Here is a 17,385-nt window from a genome sequence, read left to right on the forward strand (position 1 = left end):
AAATACCTATTAAACATATTGACGCGCCTAATGGGTATGCCTGACTCGTTAGCCGTGACGTTACTACGTTGCCGTGACGACGTTTTTGACGTAACTTATGACGTCATTACCACACCGCCGTTCTCTTCGTCCTTGTGTGAGCGCGGCACGTTTACTTCGTTGCCATATATTATTATTACTATAAAGAAAATTAAAAATATTTTATTAATGATACTATGTTCTTATTTATTTTATTGTTTATGTTCCGGTTTGAAGGGTGAGTGAGCCAGTGTAAGTACAGGCACAAGGGACGTAACATCTTAGTTCCCAAGGTTGGTGGCGCATTGGTGATGTAAGGAATGGTTAATATTTCTTACAACGCCATTGTCTATGGGCAGTGGTGACCACTTACCATCAGGTGGCCCAGTAGCTCGTCCGCCTATCGACATCATATCAATGGACATCGATTCACGGGCGTCCCGTGATGACCACGTATTTTTTATCTGAAACAAATACTCTTTAGAAATGCTTGTAACAATTAAATAACAAGGATATTAATTAACATTTTTGTTCACAGGACATCTTTAGTAAAGAGTTTCGCGTTTTGCTTCAACCCCGCGCTGCAGCCGCGTGCGCTGATCGTGTTCGGATGCATCAGTAAGAGACTCTTAGAAATTAATCTTTTAAAATATCGATCCAAAATCTATTGATTTATTAATTATTTAAGACTTTTGTAGTGTTTAACAAATTCTAATAATAATAAACATAAACAAATATTAAGGTACTGATGATTTTTTAATAATGCAGTCAAGTTGGCTATTGGGTTGACAGTAGTGTGTAAGTACCACCACCACCGCCCATAGACATTGGTATAGTCAGAACTGTTAACTATCTTTTACACCATCAAAGCGTCACCTACCTTGGGACTCATGATCTAATATCCCGTGGTCTTAATCAACCTATCAAGTAAAAATAAGATGAATCGGCATATACGCAATTAGAATCAATGATAAGTGATAAAATGTGTTTAAATGCTGATATGGGCCAGTGGTTAGAACGCGTGCATCTTAAACAGTGATCGCGGTTTCAACCCCAGTCGCACCTATGATTTTCGATGTGCTTCATTTGTCTTTAATATTCACCTTCTACTAGACGGCGACGAAACCCTGTATGTATCTAATTTCAATGATATCCTGCCACATGTGTCCATTGGAGCATCGCGTTGGAATTAGTACCAGGTCTTCTCCTCAAATTGACAGGAGGCTTTAATCCAGAACTGATACTATCTGATATTTCAGGTAAAAATGTAACAGATGACGACATGAAGCAACTCCTGCGCATACTCGTGAAGGCGTTGGAATCTTTCAACGATCTAGCGCTGCTGGAAGCCATCATCATGTGTTTGACGAGACTGCAGCCGCTGTTACACCCAGTAAGCTATATAGGGATTATTTTACTAGTGAAATGGAAAAAATTGATATACACTTAATATTTTAGACACAAAAGTGTGTCGTGGTGCTTATAAAAGTAGAACGTAGAACTACCAAGGTCGTGCTGGTGAGTGGTCAACTGGCTCATAGATACTGAGAGGAGTATTTATTTACAATGGAATTTAAGCGTCTGTAGCGCAATGGTTTACGGGCCGCCTAGCGATGTAAAAAGTCGCAGGATCGATCCTGACACCTTGGGCTATTGTCGTCGCCACACCTAACACTCCTAACACAAATTTAGTATAAAGCAAGCTTGAACTCCAAGAAACTTTTCGTGTTTAACACCCGAAGGACCAACCCGAGTGAAGCCGCAGTTGACAACTAGTACTTAATACATAGGTAACAGCCAGTAAACTTTCCAATGCTGGGCTAAAGAAAGCTAGGAGAGTTTGAAGGCAAGCATGGAGCTTATTCTACCAATGTTGGGTGTCACAATATCATCCAATCCAAGCAAGTTAAGCTTGAATCCGTAATCTTACGCAATGATTCACGATCCAGCCTCTGAGAAATCTTGGCTCTACTATAAAGTAATCATAATAATTTTTGTCCATCAGGAATCACCGATCCACAAGGCGTTATTCTGGGTCGCGCTGTCCGTCCTACAGTTGGACGATCCGACTCTTTACGCGGCCGGTCTCGCTCTGATGGAACAAAATTTACACACATTGGATTCTCAGGGAGCATTCGATAATAAGGTACGTAAATATTTTTTGTCCAATAGACGGGCTCGAATTAGGTTGATGTCTACTCCGATATGCTGGTTTATGTGTTTGAATCATCATCATTACTCCTGTAAGGTGACTGAATGAATGAATGACATTAATGACGTCACACGTCGATTTGTGTTTTTTTTCATACCTTCCCACAGATGGTCACAATCCAATCCACAGATAAATATCTGGTGTGACATCACATTTTGATTTAATTAAAACAGCAGTTGCAAAATTACTTTTGTTTCCATTTAAAATATTATTTAATAAAATCAACATTGAATCAAACCATTTAGAAAATCATTCTAGTCTCTTTTTTATGATTAAGATAGGGGAACGGTGAGCCACCTGATGCCAAGTGGCCACCATTACCCATGAAAATTGGCACTGTAAGAAATTCTAACCATTCCTTACATCACCAGTGCGCCATCAATCATGGGAGCTCAGATGTTATATCCCTTGTGCCTGTAGTTACACTGGCTTACTCACCCTTCAAACCGGGTCACAACAATACTAAGTATTGCTGACGGTACAATATCTGTTGAGTTGATGGAACCTATCCTTCGCGTTTCAGAAATTTGTTCATCATATCGTCATATATAATCGTATATATAATTTGTTCAACAGACACTGGAACATGTGTTGATGGAAACACGGGAGCCTCTCGAATGGCACTTCAAGCCTCTCGACCACGCCGTCGGACTGAGGTAAGTTTATTTCGACCAATTCCCATGACTGTCGCTTTTAATACGGAGACTGACCGCCTGCAGGATCGGCTCTTCTATTATCTGTAAAAGTAATTGAATAATGACGCTATCGACACCGTGTGCAGCTTCCGGTCCAACTTCCACTTCGCGCTGGTGGGGCACCTCATCAAGGGCTTCCGGCACCCGGCGGGCGGCACCGTGTCCCGCGCGTGCCGCGTGCTCAGCGCGCTGCTGGCGCTGGCCGCGCGGCCCGCCCGCGACAAGTTCCAGCTCACCACGCGCACCGTCGCCTACCTCACGGGTACCGGCCCCCCCTACTCTACGCTACTCCCCGCAGCATCGCGCCTTAATAATCGTCTGTTACAGCGCTGGTTTGCGTCAGCGAGGAGGTCAGATCGCGTTGCCACGTCAAACACTCCTTGCCGAAGTGGTTGCCGGACAACTGCGACCACTACTGTCCCGCAGTTGAACACCATCAGGTACGAGTACCCTGCATTGTTGTACTAGTCGTGTAAGTATTCTATCGTATTCTGTCATCATTATCATTATTCAGCCAATCACAGTCCAGTGCTGGACCCGCTCTCTGTCCTTGGCCTCGATCAATGTTTTATTAACATATTTAAATATATCTATGCTTATAGATCTATATATCTATATATATGTATACGCATATAATAAAATTGGAGTGTCTGTTCGTAATATTAAAATAACCCATTTTTACTGAATGCATATTATGCGTATGTATGCACGGTACATATATCAAAATAACATTTTTTTTTACAATTTTTGTGTGTCTGTCTGTTTGTTCCGGCTAATCTCTGGAACCGATTTCGACGAGACTTTCACTGGCAGATAGCGGATGTATTAAGGAGTAACTTAAGCTACTCTTATTTTAGAATTATATATAGAATAAAAACAAAATCACGCTACAATACCCAAATAAATTAAATTCAAAGAACGCGCCCGAAGTCGCGAGCACACCTAGTAGAGATCTATATAATCTATTCTTATAAAATTATTTTCAGTCTTCAATGCTCATCCAGCCTCAGTCTTCGCATTCGTCGTGTCACGGCCGAAGACAGAAGTCCTGGGACGTACTGGATCAGACTACATCTTCTATACACGGGGGTAAGGTCCATGACATATAACTTTATGTATTGGTTGGCTTTATGGTTAAAACATTTTTTTCTTGATTCCAAAATAAAATAAAATATTTAATTCTAAGTTTCGTTTATCACTTTTCGATTGGAATAAGCTGTTTTCAAATTATTACAGAAACTAAACTTGTATGAAACTAATTGACTGACATGTGACACGTGATTTCCACTATATATAAGAAAATATATCTTAAATTTCGATTTCCACAGATATGTTGTCCATACCTTCACAATTTGTTGTTCGAGGATTAATTCGTAGTTTTTTATCGATATATGGTTTTCATAAACAATATAAATGTCTGTTTGCAAAGTTGTAGATTCCAAACAGATAGTCGAGTTCTTGAATGGGTGTTATTTGTCTTCTTTAGATTCTGGATTGGACAGACTGTTAATTATTTCTACTTATTTATTGATTAGCCGTGAAAGAAACCGTTAGGTAGCCTGCACGTATCGGATACAAATAGTATTGAAGCAGCATATTAACCCTAACCAATGAAATGGCAATAGGCTATTTGACAATGCGAAAAATAAAGTGTCAGTTATTGTAATCAGTATATATTATTAGTTTTAAAATGGTTATTTATTAACGAACGTTGAAAATAATAATTAATTTATTTAAAAATCCATAAATAAAAATGCATTTTTTTAAACGTTTGTCACGTGACACAAAACGCTCCTGATTGGTCAGGTTTATGATGACGTCACTTGCTTGTTATCCTCGTTTGCCTACTATATGTTGATTATATGTGCCACAGATTACAATACAGGAAAGTGACGTCACCGACCCAATTACATCGCCATATTGTCAAAGTAGCGTTTTCGCGCGCTATTTAAATATGGAATTTTTAATTTGATATTTTTCAGCAAATATGTACTAGAATTAAAAAACACAACTTTTACTGAGTTCCTTGACCTCTACTAAATAATATAAAATGGATTTTAAAAACCAGTCAAATTCCTAGTGATATTTACAATTTTTTTTTTCAGGGAAATCTCCGACTCCCCAACCGTCGAGCAGCGGCGGTCACAGCCCGCACTTACTGAATATAGCGCATCAGGTATAATTCGACACATATATTTAAATTGATATTGATGTTTAGTTTGGAATTATATATCGAGAGAAGCTATTTAATTGGCGATATATATACGTATATACAGTAATTATAGCTTGGGTAATATTTTTCAAACTAAATCGTACAATTTTTAAACAGATTGCTTAAACATTTTTTTTTTCATTTTGATGTCAACGGTACATGATAACATTCAATGACAATTACGTTAAAAATTATTGATTACAATTTTGTACACACTGAGATTAGTTGAATATGGTGGTACAATACCTACAATACTTCCTATGTATCTATTCATACTCGAAGGCACGCCGCTCCACGATAAATTATATCAGACCATACATTTACAAGAAAGGGCGTCAGATAAAACACGCATGGGTGCACGCTGTATTAAAAAATAGTATTAGCAGCACTAAGTGGCGCTCTGGGCTCCTCGTTACTCTAAATCGATTAAGCACCGCGACGTTGAGATCCTCCCCCCCTCAATGCACCATGTGTGCGTGTGAAGACCCAGAGTAAAGACAGCAAAATAAATACATAATCGTGAACTCTAAATCGACTAAGCGCCGTGACGTTGAGACACCCCCCCCCTCTCCATACACCATGTGTGCGTGTGAAAACAAAAAGTAAAGACAGCAAAAGAATACATAATCGTGAACTCTAAATCGATTAAGCGCCGTGACGTTGAGAAAGCCCCCTAACCCCCCCAAACTCCCCCTCCCTCCATGCACCATGTGTGCGTGAAAGACCAAAAGTAAAGACAGCAAAAGAATACATAATCGTGAATCAACGGATAGATTAACATTAAAATTTAATGTATTCATTGAAGTTTGTTGACATATTGTACGAGTTGGTTTAAAATATTGTCCGTGATTGATTTTGTCATTCGAGTAATTCATTAATTAAATCTTTATCATCTTGTATCGCGCCTGCGTACAGCCAAATTATTAAAAAAAAAATATGTATATCATCATTATTTTATGAAGAACAAAACTGTTTTTTTTTACCATTTGATTTTGAACAGTATCGTGTGAATCGCGTTTGATTCTTTAATGAAATATTGGTAGGCAGACTGACAAATGAACTCCCTAATGATTAGTAGTCTCAACCTCATAGGCGTTTAAAACATTTTCTATTTCCTTTGTGAAACTTTTTATAATATTCGATCTCGCATATCACCTTCGGATATTTCACTATCGTGTAGTGAGTTTCGAATTTGTTCTTACAGAATATCTGTATAGTTTATATCAAATTTAAATGAAGAGCGTGTTTAATTGTATTTGGTTGTACGTCGGTTCGTCTAGAATTAACATTGTATCTTACTTGTATGTCTTTAGTTCCTATATGAATGGTTTCTGGAAGATTCTCAATATTTTTTACAAAAAAGCAGTATTATTCAAAAATATCGATCGTATTTTCTAGATACTTTGATGTATTTTATAAAATTAACGACGTAAAAATTAAACGTTATATTTGTAAAAAACTTAACTAAATATATTATAGGATGAATCAAAGCTATTTAATCAAACTTATGAGAGAGGCGTAGAAGTAATTTTATATGGCAATACTTAATGTTATTTACCTGTAAAGTGTGTCTTAAATAGGTCGTGTTAATATATAATATAATAAATATAAATTAAAATAAATATACCTTATTGGGACATTTCGTTTAATTGCATTGAAGGGTCTCATCCCAGATATGAAACATTTAAGGGCTTTTTTATTAAATTGATCTGAAATTCAGCTGGTAAATTGGTGCCAAGCACTCCACATTTCTCCACATGTCGCCAAGGGTGGCGAATCTGGGTTAAATGTGGTAATGCTTAGGTTATGTGAGCCAACACTACCAACTTAGGAACTGCTCAAGTCTAAAAACTGATAAAGTCTTCCAAAAGTCATTGTATAACTAAATATATCTTCTATTTCCAGTACAGAAACTAATCATTCTATCACGTTTCATGCAACTTGTATGGATTGTGTCGTTGCGTTCGTATGTTTGTATCTCTCACTAATACACAACGCATATACCTTGACACGTAATAACGTTACGAATACGTTATTTTCATAACGTTATTTGAAATGTTACAAATGACATATTTAATAACGAATATTTCGTTATCGTTATTTCTCCATAACGCCTGCATGCTTGTTTTCGCTTTGCATCGCTTTATACGTAGGCGTCAGCTAGGATGCGTTTTAAAACTCAACGCTCGTTTTCCGTTCCCACTTCGAAAGACACAATTGGACCACCGAGGGTAACGTTACCAATATACCGATTATTATATGTAAATATAAAAATAATTGACCGAAAAGTATACGATATCAAATGTTTTCAGTCATAAATGTATATCTTGGTCGTTATAAATAGCGTGTATGTTAATTCAACATTTTATAGTATCTGTATTTAGGGTAACTGACAGTTGTATTTAAAAACATCCTGTATATTGAAAATATAAAACTAATTTTATAATGTAATCTTTTCATTGTAGTGATTTTTAAAAATGCGTGAGTCAATTCAAATGGTTTTTAAAATATTTACCATAGACTTATACGTGATATCTAAACGCAGATTAAAAATTAAATCATAGAATTAAATTTAATTGATAATTTTCGTTATTATTTAGGATTAATATAATGATAATCATATTATTAATAATAATTTTACTAAGCAAGCTATGTCCCTTGCCAAACGTCAAACCTAGTGTCCTCACAACAGTTTCGTGTATATAACGCCGCAGTCACATTTGCGCTAAACGAAAAATTGTAAAAAATACGATAACATAACGATCAGGCAACATACCGACACCGCAAGACTTGTATGACACGGTACTGTAGACAGAAAAAAATGTCGTCGGAATAATTCAATCTTTTATTGGCTCGGTCTGCAGCGTCGTCATATACACGAAGTCTAATAACATATCAGAAGATATAAGCGATAATCGTTGTCGTTATTTGTAGCGATATTCGATGCGTTTTAATTTTACTTTCATTCGTGTACTTCATAAATAACGTTGGTGCTGTTTTGATTACAAAATTGTAGTACAAGACATTCGCTCCTTTTAACGAATTTCGCTTATATCTGACAAGAGAATCCATAGTTTTAAATAACCCTATCAATATTTACCCCCCTAGCGAATATTATAGTTTTATTTACAAAGCGTGGAACCAGAATTATTATATTGAATTGAGGAGTCTTGAACAGTTAAAGTTTCGTCTCAATGCTTAGTGTTATTGACATAAGTATATTTTGTTAAAATCTAAATCAAAATATACTTTATTCCAGTAGGCTTTTACAGAAATTTACTAAACGTAAATCTACCACCGGTTCGAAATGTAGATTCTATCGAGAAGAACCGTCAAGAAACTAAGTAGTTACTCTTTTCAAAGTTACAAAGTTATGTCACTTGAAATTTATACAATATCCTGTCTGAAAGTCAGTAAAACTTAAAGTGGACTATTATTAATGAGCACTTTCTTAATCCATTTAATCTTGTGTAAAGAAAATCCCGAGCTTAAACCACCACGCTAAAAACAATTCCAAGTCACCCCGTTCTTAGCACTGTAAATAATACTAAGTGTACATATTTTGGATCCACGTTTAAATATCTCACAGTTTAAGTCAAAATTTCGTCAACGATTTGGTTTTCTTTTCGAAACGGTCATGGTGATCGGTTGAACGGTGTCGAATTCAGCCTCGTCTTAAGCACAACAAGTGCCTAGGTGCAAGAAATGGTCTGACGATCTCACCCAAAAAAAGATTCTTTAGAGGCTTTTTGAGGTGCCTTACTAATAGCTTCGCTGATGATTGATCTGTGACTTAACCATTACCGGCAAGTCGTACGTTTGGGTATTAGCACTTTTTATTTGGGTCGAAGTTATTAATTCGCAGCGTTATCTAATAATCTTTTATAAAGAAATACATGTGTCAAATTTTAAGGTAATCAGTGACACGGTATCGAAGTTCGTTAATAATTTAATAATTAATAATAAAATATACCCATAATAGATTAACTACTAGAAGATTTAATAATATATGAATTCTTGCTTAATCTTGAGACGATATTTATCAGCTAATGGTATTTCCTTCTCGATTGTACTTTTTAGGGTATATTATTTATACCTTTGGGGGAATATATTATTGGTATGGTATGGAGGTATTGGTCCGACCTTCAAAATTATCATTTTCAACAACAATTGTTAGGCTATTTACAAACTTACATATTAAACCAAATTGTAACGACATTTTGACTTAAAATCGTATCCAGTGACAGTTTTGTTCAAATGATCAATAACCTTAACACGACGCAGGACAGCGAAGGTCGCGCTCACAGCGTGCAGCACGGCGCCACCGGGGACGCCGCCAGGGACCTGGAGATTGACAGCGGACTCGACGTGAGCACTAAGTTTATACATGTAAATTAATCTACATCTATACTATTTCTTGATGGTAGGGCTTCGTGCATGGCACCACCTACTCATATGTAATCTACTCGCACACAGTACTTAGGGTTGTTGTGTTGCGGTTAGTAGAATTAATTAGCCAGTGTAACTCCCTAATCCCAAGATTCATTGGCGATGTAAGGAATGTTATGGTGTGAATGTCTATGGGCAATGGTGACCACTAACCATCCGGGATTTTCCAGAACCGAAATTTGCCAGTTCAATTCAAAATATATTGGATATTCGACGGAATGATTACTATGTCGGATGAAATCGTATCATATGTGTTTAACCCATACTGGAGCATAATGCTCCAGTTACTACGTTAAACAAATGAGAAACCTACTTAAGAGAAGTTTAAACAGCAAATTTATAAACTCCAGTCTTCTACACATGACATGACTCATGTCTTCTGTCATTATAAATAGCTTACGTATTTATCCATATAAGCTAGTAGCTAGACATGAGTACGATATATTAAAACACATCTAAAATCGGATGTCGTCGGAATATCAGATGTCATCCATTTTTTTGTGACGGTTATCCCTTATTAAGCATCAAAAAAATAATATCGTTCTGGTACGTCAAAGCGTTCAAAGTACGATAACATTAAAATCACGTAATATTCGCCCTGTCTTTCATTAAATTTACATTGACCCATCTGTGAGAAAGAGATGAAGTGAATGTTAAACCGATATCGATATCGTATTCGTTTCATCTCTTTCTCACATATCGTACAATGTAAAATTAAACAAAGACAGGACGACATCTGAAATCCGTTATTCAACCAATGTTACAAAAGTCGGATATCGCCCTTGCCTATAAGCTCGACTAGACCAAGAAAACAGTTTCCGGTATCCCCAATTCTTGTAACTCATTATATATTTATATAATTGTTTGATGAAATTTGGTATATTTGGTTTGTTTGTTTATGCCGAACACGACTGACGACTAAACCCTAAAACGGGAGGAACTACAGGCGACAACTAAAATTAAATATTTTTACCAATCTTCTCTAGCCGGTGGATGATGACGGTCGCGGCTCTCCCGGCAGCATGGACGAGACTGAGCGACCTTCCTCCACCAAGTCTGGCGATAGCGACTGCCACGATCCCGCTACGAAGGTGACGATTAATTTAGATTATATTCATAATCTGACGGGTTTTTGACACTGGTGGAGTTCTAGTACAGGATCAACGGCGCAACGATTACCATGGCCTAGAACTGTACCAAATTCCAAACTTGAGACTGCTACCAAAGATTTTTGACCTAACCTGGGGCCTTCTTTATAAGATACCCATTAGACTAACGAGGCAGGTAATTTTCCAAATACAGGGTGTCCTTATAAAATTCTGTGACAAATATAAGATTAACTTCAAAACGATTGACGATTTTATTGCTGTTTTGTTTGTGTTACTAGCAATCATCTCAGGACAAAGAAACGAGCAGTCCGGAATGCAACTCGCTCCTGGACCCGTCCGTGCTCTGCGACTTCACGACGCAAGCGCTCGTCCTGACGGTTCTCGCCACGCTGGTTAAATATACCACGGGTATGTAGACTGTTTAGTAAACCAATCATCCAATCAAAATCTATGCGTATAATGAGATGCTTTTACAATTCCCAATTATAAAACCACTAAACCAATATACATAAAACTTATACCAGAAGATGTAGCGCTTTTCGGAGAAAGCTTTAGTATATTCTCGTAGTGTCAGACTATTGGCATTAGCAGCCTGTAAATTTTCCCGCTGCTGGGCTAAAGGCCTCCTCACACTTTGAGGAGAAGGCTTTAGAGCCGAGATGGCCCAGTGGTTAGAACGCGTGCATCTTAATCGATGACTTCGGGTTCAAACCCAGGCAGACACCACTGAATTTTCATGTTCTTAATTTGTGTTTATAATTCATTTCGTGCTCGGCGGTGAAGGATAACATCGTGAGGAAACCTGCATGTGTCAAATTTCAACGTAATCTGCCACATGCGTATTCCACCAACCCGCATTGGAGCAGCGTGGTGGAATATGCGCCAAACCTTCTCCTCAAAGGAAGAGGAGACCTTTAGCCCAGCAGTGGGAAAATTTACAGGCTGCTAATGCTAATATGCTAAATGCAGACTATTGACATAAAAAACAAAGCATATTACTCAACACGACATTATATAGATGATAAAAAAGCGTGGAGTTAGTATTGGTAGATATTAGAGGATATAAGAGTTAATAAGGGATCATTCATTTATTACATAAGACTATATTCGCTAGTTTTTGACCCATTTGACCCCATTCCCTAATATAAGAAAAAATAAGAACTCGCCGACGCCCTCCCTCCTCATCCTCCTCATGTTTAATATTTATTACGTAAGAATCTAAAGGAGACAATGAATACACGTTTGGTTTATTTTACTGATGATTTTTTAAAGTAAAAACTTTTTGAAATGTGTTTATTTGTTTTTTCAAAGGTTCTTAAAGTACGCATCCGAGCGAACCTCAGCAATAGCGCGGTTTCTCGCTTTTTTTTTTAATTATTTAATTTTATCTAAGAAGAACTATCGAAACTTCTTCCCATCCCGTTGTAAAAAACAGGACATGGTCGACCCACTTCACAATACCCCCCCCCCCCCCCCTAAATCGTCTTACGTAATAAATGAATGAACCCTAAGAGCAGTACGTCCCAATGTCATATTTCATAGCATATTTGACCACGCTGCTCCAATTAAATTGTATCTCATAAACATATCTATACTATATTCCAACCATAAGAGGAGAAAAGCCAAGTAAATAACATTTGACGGCAAATTGACGCGATGTCATTCGATTCGGTCGAGAGCTTGATTAGTCTATGATATTCGTTCGTTCGTGTCGTTTTGAATGTCGTCGAAACTGTTATCGGAATTTTGGAAGTAAAATTAAAGTGTATATAAGTAGTTAAGTGCAATAGTGTTGTATTATAAATAAAGATATGTTAATCATAAACTCTTAGTAGTGCACAATATAGCTGAGTTATTAGCGAAACGCATGGAATACGTAAATCTAAGGTTTGTTTATCTTTATTCCTACTTCGATAAGAATAGCCTATATGTGATTTGTTTGGAGCATAAGAAACTAACTACTGATTTTCATTATTTAAGAAAAGTATTTTTTGGTACAGTGCGTCCTTCTCTTTCGAATATCAAATTAGTAATGACAGAAAGAGACGAATCGATAAGAATTTATTCATCCACTAAACAACGTATATTAGTGAGGCCGTGCATGTATATATTCGTTTTATTATATATAATGTGTCCAAATATATTATTTGTATATTCTCTTGTGTATAGATGAAGATGAAATAAGGATACTGTACCAGTACCTGGCGGAGGGTTCCGTGGTGTTCCCGAAAGTATTTCCCGTCATGTAAGTATTTAAGACTATACATTTTAGAAATTCTTTTTTTTTTCTATTTGAAGGTGCTGCAACTTCAGAATTAAAATTAAATTACTCTTGCTTAAAAACAATATAATAATAATAATAATGATTTCGTTTATTTATAGACAATTAATAGTCCACTTGTTAGTTACAAAAGACACATTACAATTCTGTTAGTACAACAAAAGATATTACGACACAAAAAAGCAGAATCCAAAAAAAATATATATATATCGAAAAATTCGTCACGATTGTAATTGTCTTTCGTATCAGACATGGTAATATTATCGACTAATGAGGGTAGGTAGTAACACAAACACAATAATCGTCTATAATTTAATTTGGTTCACAATTAGCACAATAATCACAGTAATCACAATATATTCACATTAATTTAATGACGAGTCTTTAACTAGATATTGTGTGCTTAAAGTAACCGAGGCAAACGTTCCGTCGGAGGAATGCGAGTGCACCCAACGCTTGTCGACCGAGAACTGTGTCTTCCGACTCTGCGCTGGCCCCCACGTTCCGTTAGTGCGAACTGCCACGCCATCTGCCGGCCAACTACGCACTTTGCCTCTAAAAAAAGTCAAATCAAAGTCTTTTTATTATTTGTGCCGACATATATTATTTGCTTAATCTAACCTGCCTCACCAGCACGTTAACGAAGTGTTGGAGCGCAGGCTCGGCCAGCTTAGCACTTAACAATGTTTTGATTATTTACGTCTAGATACACTGTCAAAGCCGAGACCGTGAAACTAATAGTTATCGACAATTGGTACTAAGTACACGCCCACTAGTGAAGTAGTTTGTACGTTTGGTGAGTGTCCAGCGTAGCTGTCACGCACACCTAGATAATAAAGTTGGCTCGTTTGTTTTAGTCCTTTTGGAGTATGACAGTATCTAAGATTGTGAAAGTTGAAAAAATAATAACCAACATTGGCCACTAAGTGCACGCACACTCGTAAAGCAGTATGGTTTTGCGTTTCAATCGTAGCCTTCACACACACCAAGATAATAATGTTGGCTCGTTTGTTTTAGTCCTTTTGGAGTGCGACGTTCTATCTAGATATATAAATATTTTAAGATTGTTACCCAATAGTTCTTAAAAGACTAGCATATAGTAACAGGACCTCAATAGAAATAGTTTTCATATTTATAAAGGTTTTTTTTTATATATATTTGTTAATTTAAATAGATATTTTATTATGTATATTATGTATATTAATGCCTAGACTTAGACCAACGAGACAGTCCAAGTTTATGTACCTACCACCAGTGTAAACTACAAACTGTGATTAAATTTGTTCGACTAAAATCCACTAGATCAAGCTGCAATTCTTCAAAAAAGAAATTTGAATTTAGAATTTGTATATTTCAAACGGAAAACTGATGAGATGACATTGAGAGACACATCTGTCACATTTCGTAATACCCAGACCACCACCAATCATATTTTTATTGCTACTACAGCCACAGTCTACTGGACATGAAGATCAACCACGTTCTGATGCACTGCCACGATCAAGTCATACTGAGCGCAGTACAGAGCATCATACAGGTAACTTTTCATCAATCAGGTAATCAGATATTGTACCATCAAGCAGCAATACTTATACTAAGTACATATGTATCTTCTGTTCCAATTTTAAAGCTGAATGAGTCAGTGTAACTTCAGGAACAAGGGAAGTAACGTCTCAGTTCCCAAGACCATCAGACGAGCTCAGATGTGCTTGTGGCTTTTTGGCGATGTACGGAATGTTTTATAGTTTTTACAGCGCAAATGTCTATGGCTGGTGGTGACGACCTACCACCAGATGGCTCGTCCGTTATCATAAAAAAAAAATAGTATAGGAGTCTATTTGAGTCAAGTCTTTTTTGATGCAACTTTCAGAATATGATAGCGTCAGAGGACGCGAGTCAACAACAGCTGCACTACATGCAGAGTTGCGGCTTCGGGGGCCTTTGGAGGTTTGCGGGTCCCTTCACTAAGGTATGTACCTTGTGAATCTAGATATATATCGTGCCGTGTGCGTTGGCACACTTATATAGATGTAACCATGATTAGGACAGAATAAAATTTGGGATATTTAAATTTAAACTATTAATGTGATCTCTTATTTAAGTTTTTAGGTAATTATCAGTTATATATTTATGATAGATGGTAACTTAAGTATCTGTACTAACAAAATATGAATATCATGTCTGACATAGAGATAAATTATTATTACTTAGCTCTGAAAATAAACAGACGTCTATGTACTCGAAAAAAAAAAACGTATTAATCTCCTCCCCCCAAACATAACGCAGAGATATCTGAACTAAAAGACACAATGTTAATGTTTTCACTCCTTAAGTAGAAAAGTCTTCTTAAATATAGAAGCATTGATTAATTACCCCCTAACCCCCTAGAACCAGTGCACGGCTGTGAGCAGCGAGCTGTTCGTGAACTGCCTGGAGGCGATGGTGGAGACCTGTCTGCCGGGAGACGACTGTGTGCGGCAGCCGCCCCCCGACCCCGACCGGCCCGACCTGCACGACCTCGACCAACGCTTTCCAGGTGCGTACACCACTACATAACGTGTTTACCTACACACGTATTTACGTGAACACACACACACGCATAATCCATTCACCTGTCTGTCTACCTCTTACTTCCAAATTCTTGTCTTTCTATGTCCCCCCTACAACGTATTAAAAAATCAGCCTTCTCGGCTCTTTTGTATTTTTTGGCCTGTTTTTTGTATTTAATGTCTGGAGAGAAAAAGAGAAAGGGAAGTCGGACAGACTGGCGCCGTAACGCGTTACGTAACGAAGCGGTTTACCCGCCCGAAAGAAGTTGATAATTCAATAACGATTCAATCAATCCAAAAATAACTATTAAGGTCTTGATAAGAATTATTATTTATGATAACAGCTTATAGTGTAATACATTTTAAAAAAAAGCACGTCCACTTGTCAGAGGTTTTAATTTTTGGCGCGAAATTTGGGTACTTCGAACATAGTGTTTGTGAGTCATAGAAAATATGTCGATTTAGTTGACTTTTGTTATTATTTTTTATTTATTTAAAGTAATTAATGTTATTGTTTATTGTTATTTGTTATTATACATTAGTTATGAGTCTATTATTTAAAAAAAGTTACTTTCACTTCCGGTAATCTTGTAAATAAAATGTTGTTTAATTTAATATCGAAACTTTTCCAGGATCTCGCCAGCCGACCGTATTCTGTTCAGGTCAGGACTCCTAGCAAAATAATGTAAGTATTTAATATATTGTATTAAAATTACATATATAATATTGTATATATTTATATATATATGTAATTTATCGCACAAAAGTCTAATGATTATTTTTTTTTTTTTAGTTGGTATCAAATTTTTATTTTATGAAAGGATACAGAGAACATGTATTATTCGGCTATTAAAAAGCCTACGTCTTTTATGACCTTCTGGCACATGTGCATGTGTACATTTGAAGCTAATTGCACCACGCTGCTCCATGTAGGTTGGTGGTGATATGTGGCAGAATTTTATTGAAATTAGACACATACAGGATTCCTCACGATGTATATATTCACCGCGGAGCAAGAAATCAATTATAAACACAAATTAAGCACATGTAAATTCAGTGGTGCTTGTCTGGGTTCAAACCTATTCACCTGTGTCAAGTTTTAGTCATAAAAAAGTAGCCTGTGTCCTTCCTTGGGTTCAAGCTCGCTTCATAACAAATTTCATCAAAATCGGTTCATTGGTTCGACCGTGACAGATCGACAGACAGAGTTATTATCGCATTTATAATATTAGTACAGATTAATCTTGTTAATTCTCATATATTTCAATCATCTTTAATTTCCAGGATGTGTTGCCAAGTCTGGTAGATCATCAGTCTACCTAGAAATTGAAGATCACTGTACTCAACTGTAGAAAAAAAACAATTGTACTTTTACAATTCTGTGGCCTAGTTCGTTGACTTTTGATCATTTATATAAGACTAGTTGTCAAACGCGGCGTCGTTCGTTTTATGGGTCGGTCGTCAGGTGTAAGGCATAGAGAGTACCCTATGTCCTTAGAGTTCAAGCTTATATTATGATTGATAGATTGATTACATAAACAGCCTGTAAACTTCCCACTGCTGGGCTAAGTCCTCTCCCTTTGAGGAGAAGGTTTGTAGCATATTCCACCAAGCTGTTCCAATGCGGGTTGGTGGAATACACATGTGGCAATTTAGTTGAAATTAAACACATGCAGGTTTCCTCACGTTTTCCTTCACCGCCGAGCGCGAGATGATTTATAAACACAAATTAAGCACATGACAATTCAGTTGTGCTTGTCTGGGTTTAATCACAATCATCGGTTAAAATGCACGCGTTCTAACCACTGGGCCATCTCGGCTCTGGCAGTTCAAGCTTGCCATACCAAATTCGCTTCAGTG

General features: G+C 36.9%; 1 protein-coding gene across 5 annotated transcripts in view; it reads left to right on the plus strand.

Annotated features, from left to right (window-relative positions):
* Positions 1 to 17,079, plus strand: part of LOC125075077 (neurofibromin) — a 52,653-nt gene extending 35,574 nt beyond the window's left edge. For all 5 annotated transcript variants that reach the window (XM_047686666.1, XM_047686669.1, XM_047686668.1 and 2 more), the window contains 17 exons: positions 557 to 636; positions 1,278 to 1,411; positions 2,024 to 2,164; positions 2,807 to 2,886; positions 3,012 to 3,187; positions 3,253 to 3,365; positions 3,912 to 4,014; positions 5,031 to 5,101; positions 9,422 to 9,505; positions 10,573 to 10,677; positions 10,974 to 11,103; positions 12,865 to 12,940; positions 14,426 to 14,513; positions 14,847 to 14,945; positions 15,365 to 15,512; positions 16,158 to 16,210; positions 16,810 to 17,079. In XM_047686666.1, the coding sequence (XP_047542622.1) occupies positions 557 to 636; positions 1,278 to 1,411; positions 2,024 to 2,164; positions 2,807 to 2,886; positions 3,012 to 3,187; positions 3,253 to 3,365; positions 3,912 to 4,014; positions 5,031 to 5,101; positions 9,422 to 9,505; positions 10,573 to 10,677; positions 10,974 to 11,103; positions 12,865 to 12,940; positions 14,426 to 14,513; positions 14,847 to 14,945; positions 15,365 to 15,512; positions 16,158 to 16,201 (1,672 nt within the window). In that variant the 3' untranslated portion in view covers positions 16,202 to 16,210; positions 16,810 to 17,079. The remainder of the gene's footprint in view (positions 1 to 556; positions 637 to 1,277; positions 1,412 to 2,023; positions 2,165 to 2,806; positions 2,887 to 3,011; positions 3,188 to 3,252; positions 3,366 to 3,911; positions 4,015 to 5,030; positions 5,102 to 9,421; positions 9,506 to 10,572; positions 10,678 to 10,973; positions 11,104 to 12,864; positions 12,941 to 14,425; positions 14,514 to 14,846; positions 14,946 to 15,364; positions 15,513 to 16,157; positions 16,211 to 16,809) is intronic.
* Positions 17,080 to 17,385: the final 306 nt, after the last annotated feature.

This window comes from Vanessa atalanta, chromosome 29, assembly GCF_905147765.1.
Source record: "Vanessa atalanta chromosome 29, ilVanAtal1.2, whole genome shotgun sequence".
Lineage (NCBI taxonomy): Eukaryota > Metazoa > Arthropoda > Insecta > Lepidoptera > Nymphalidae > Vanessa > Vanessa atalanta.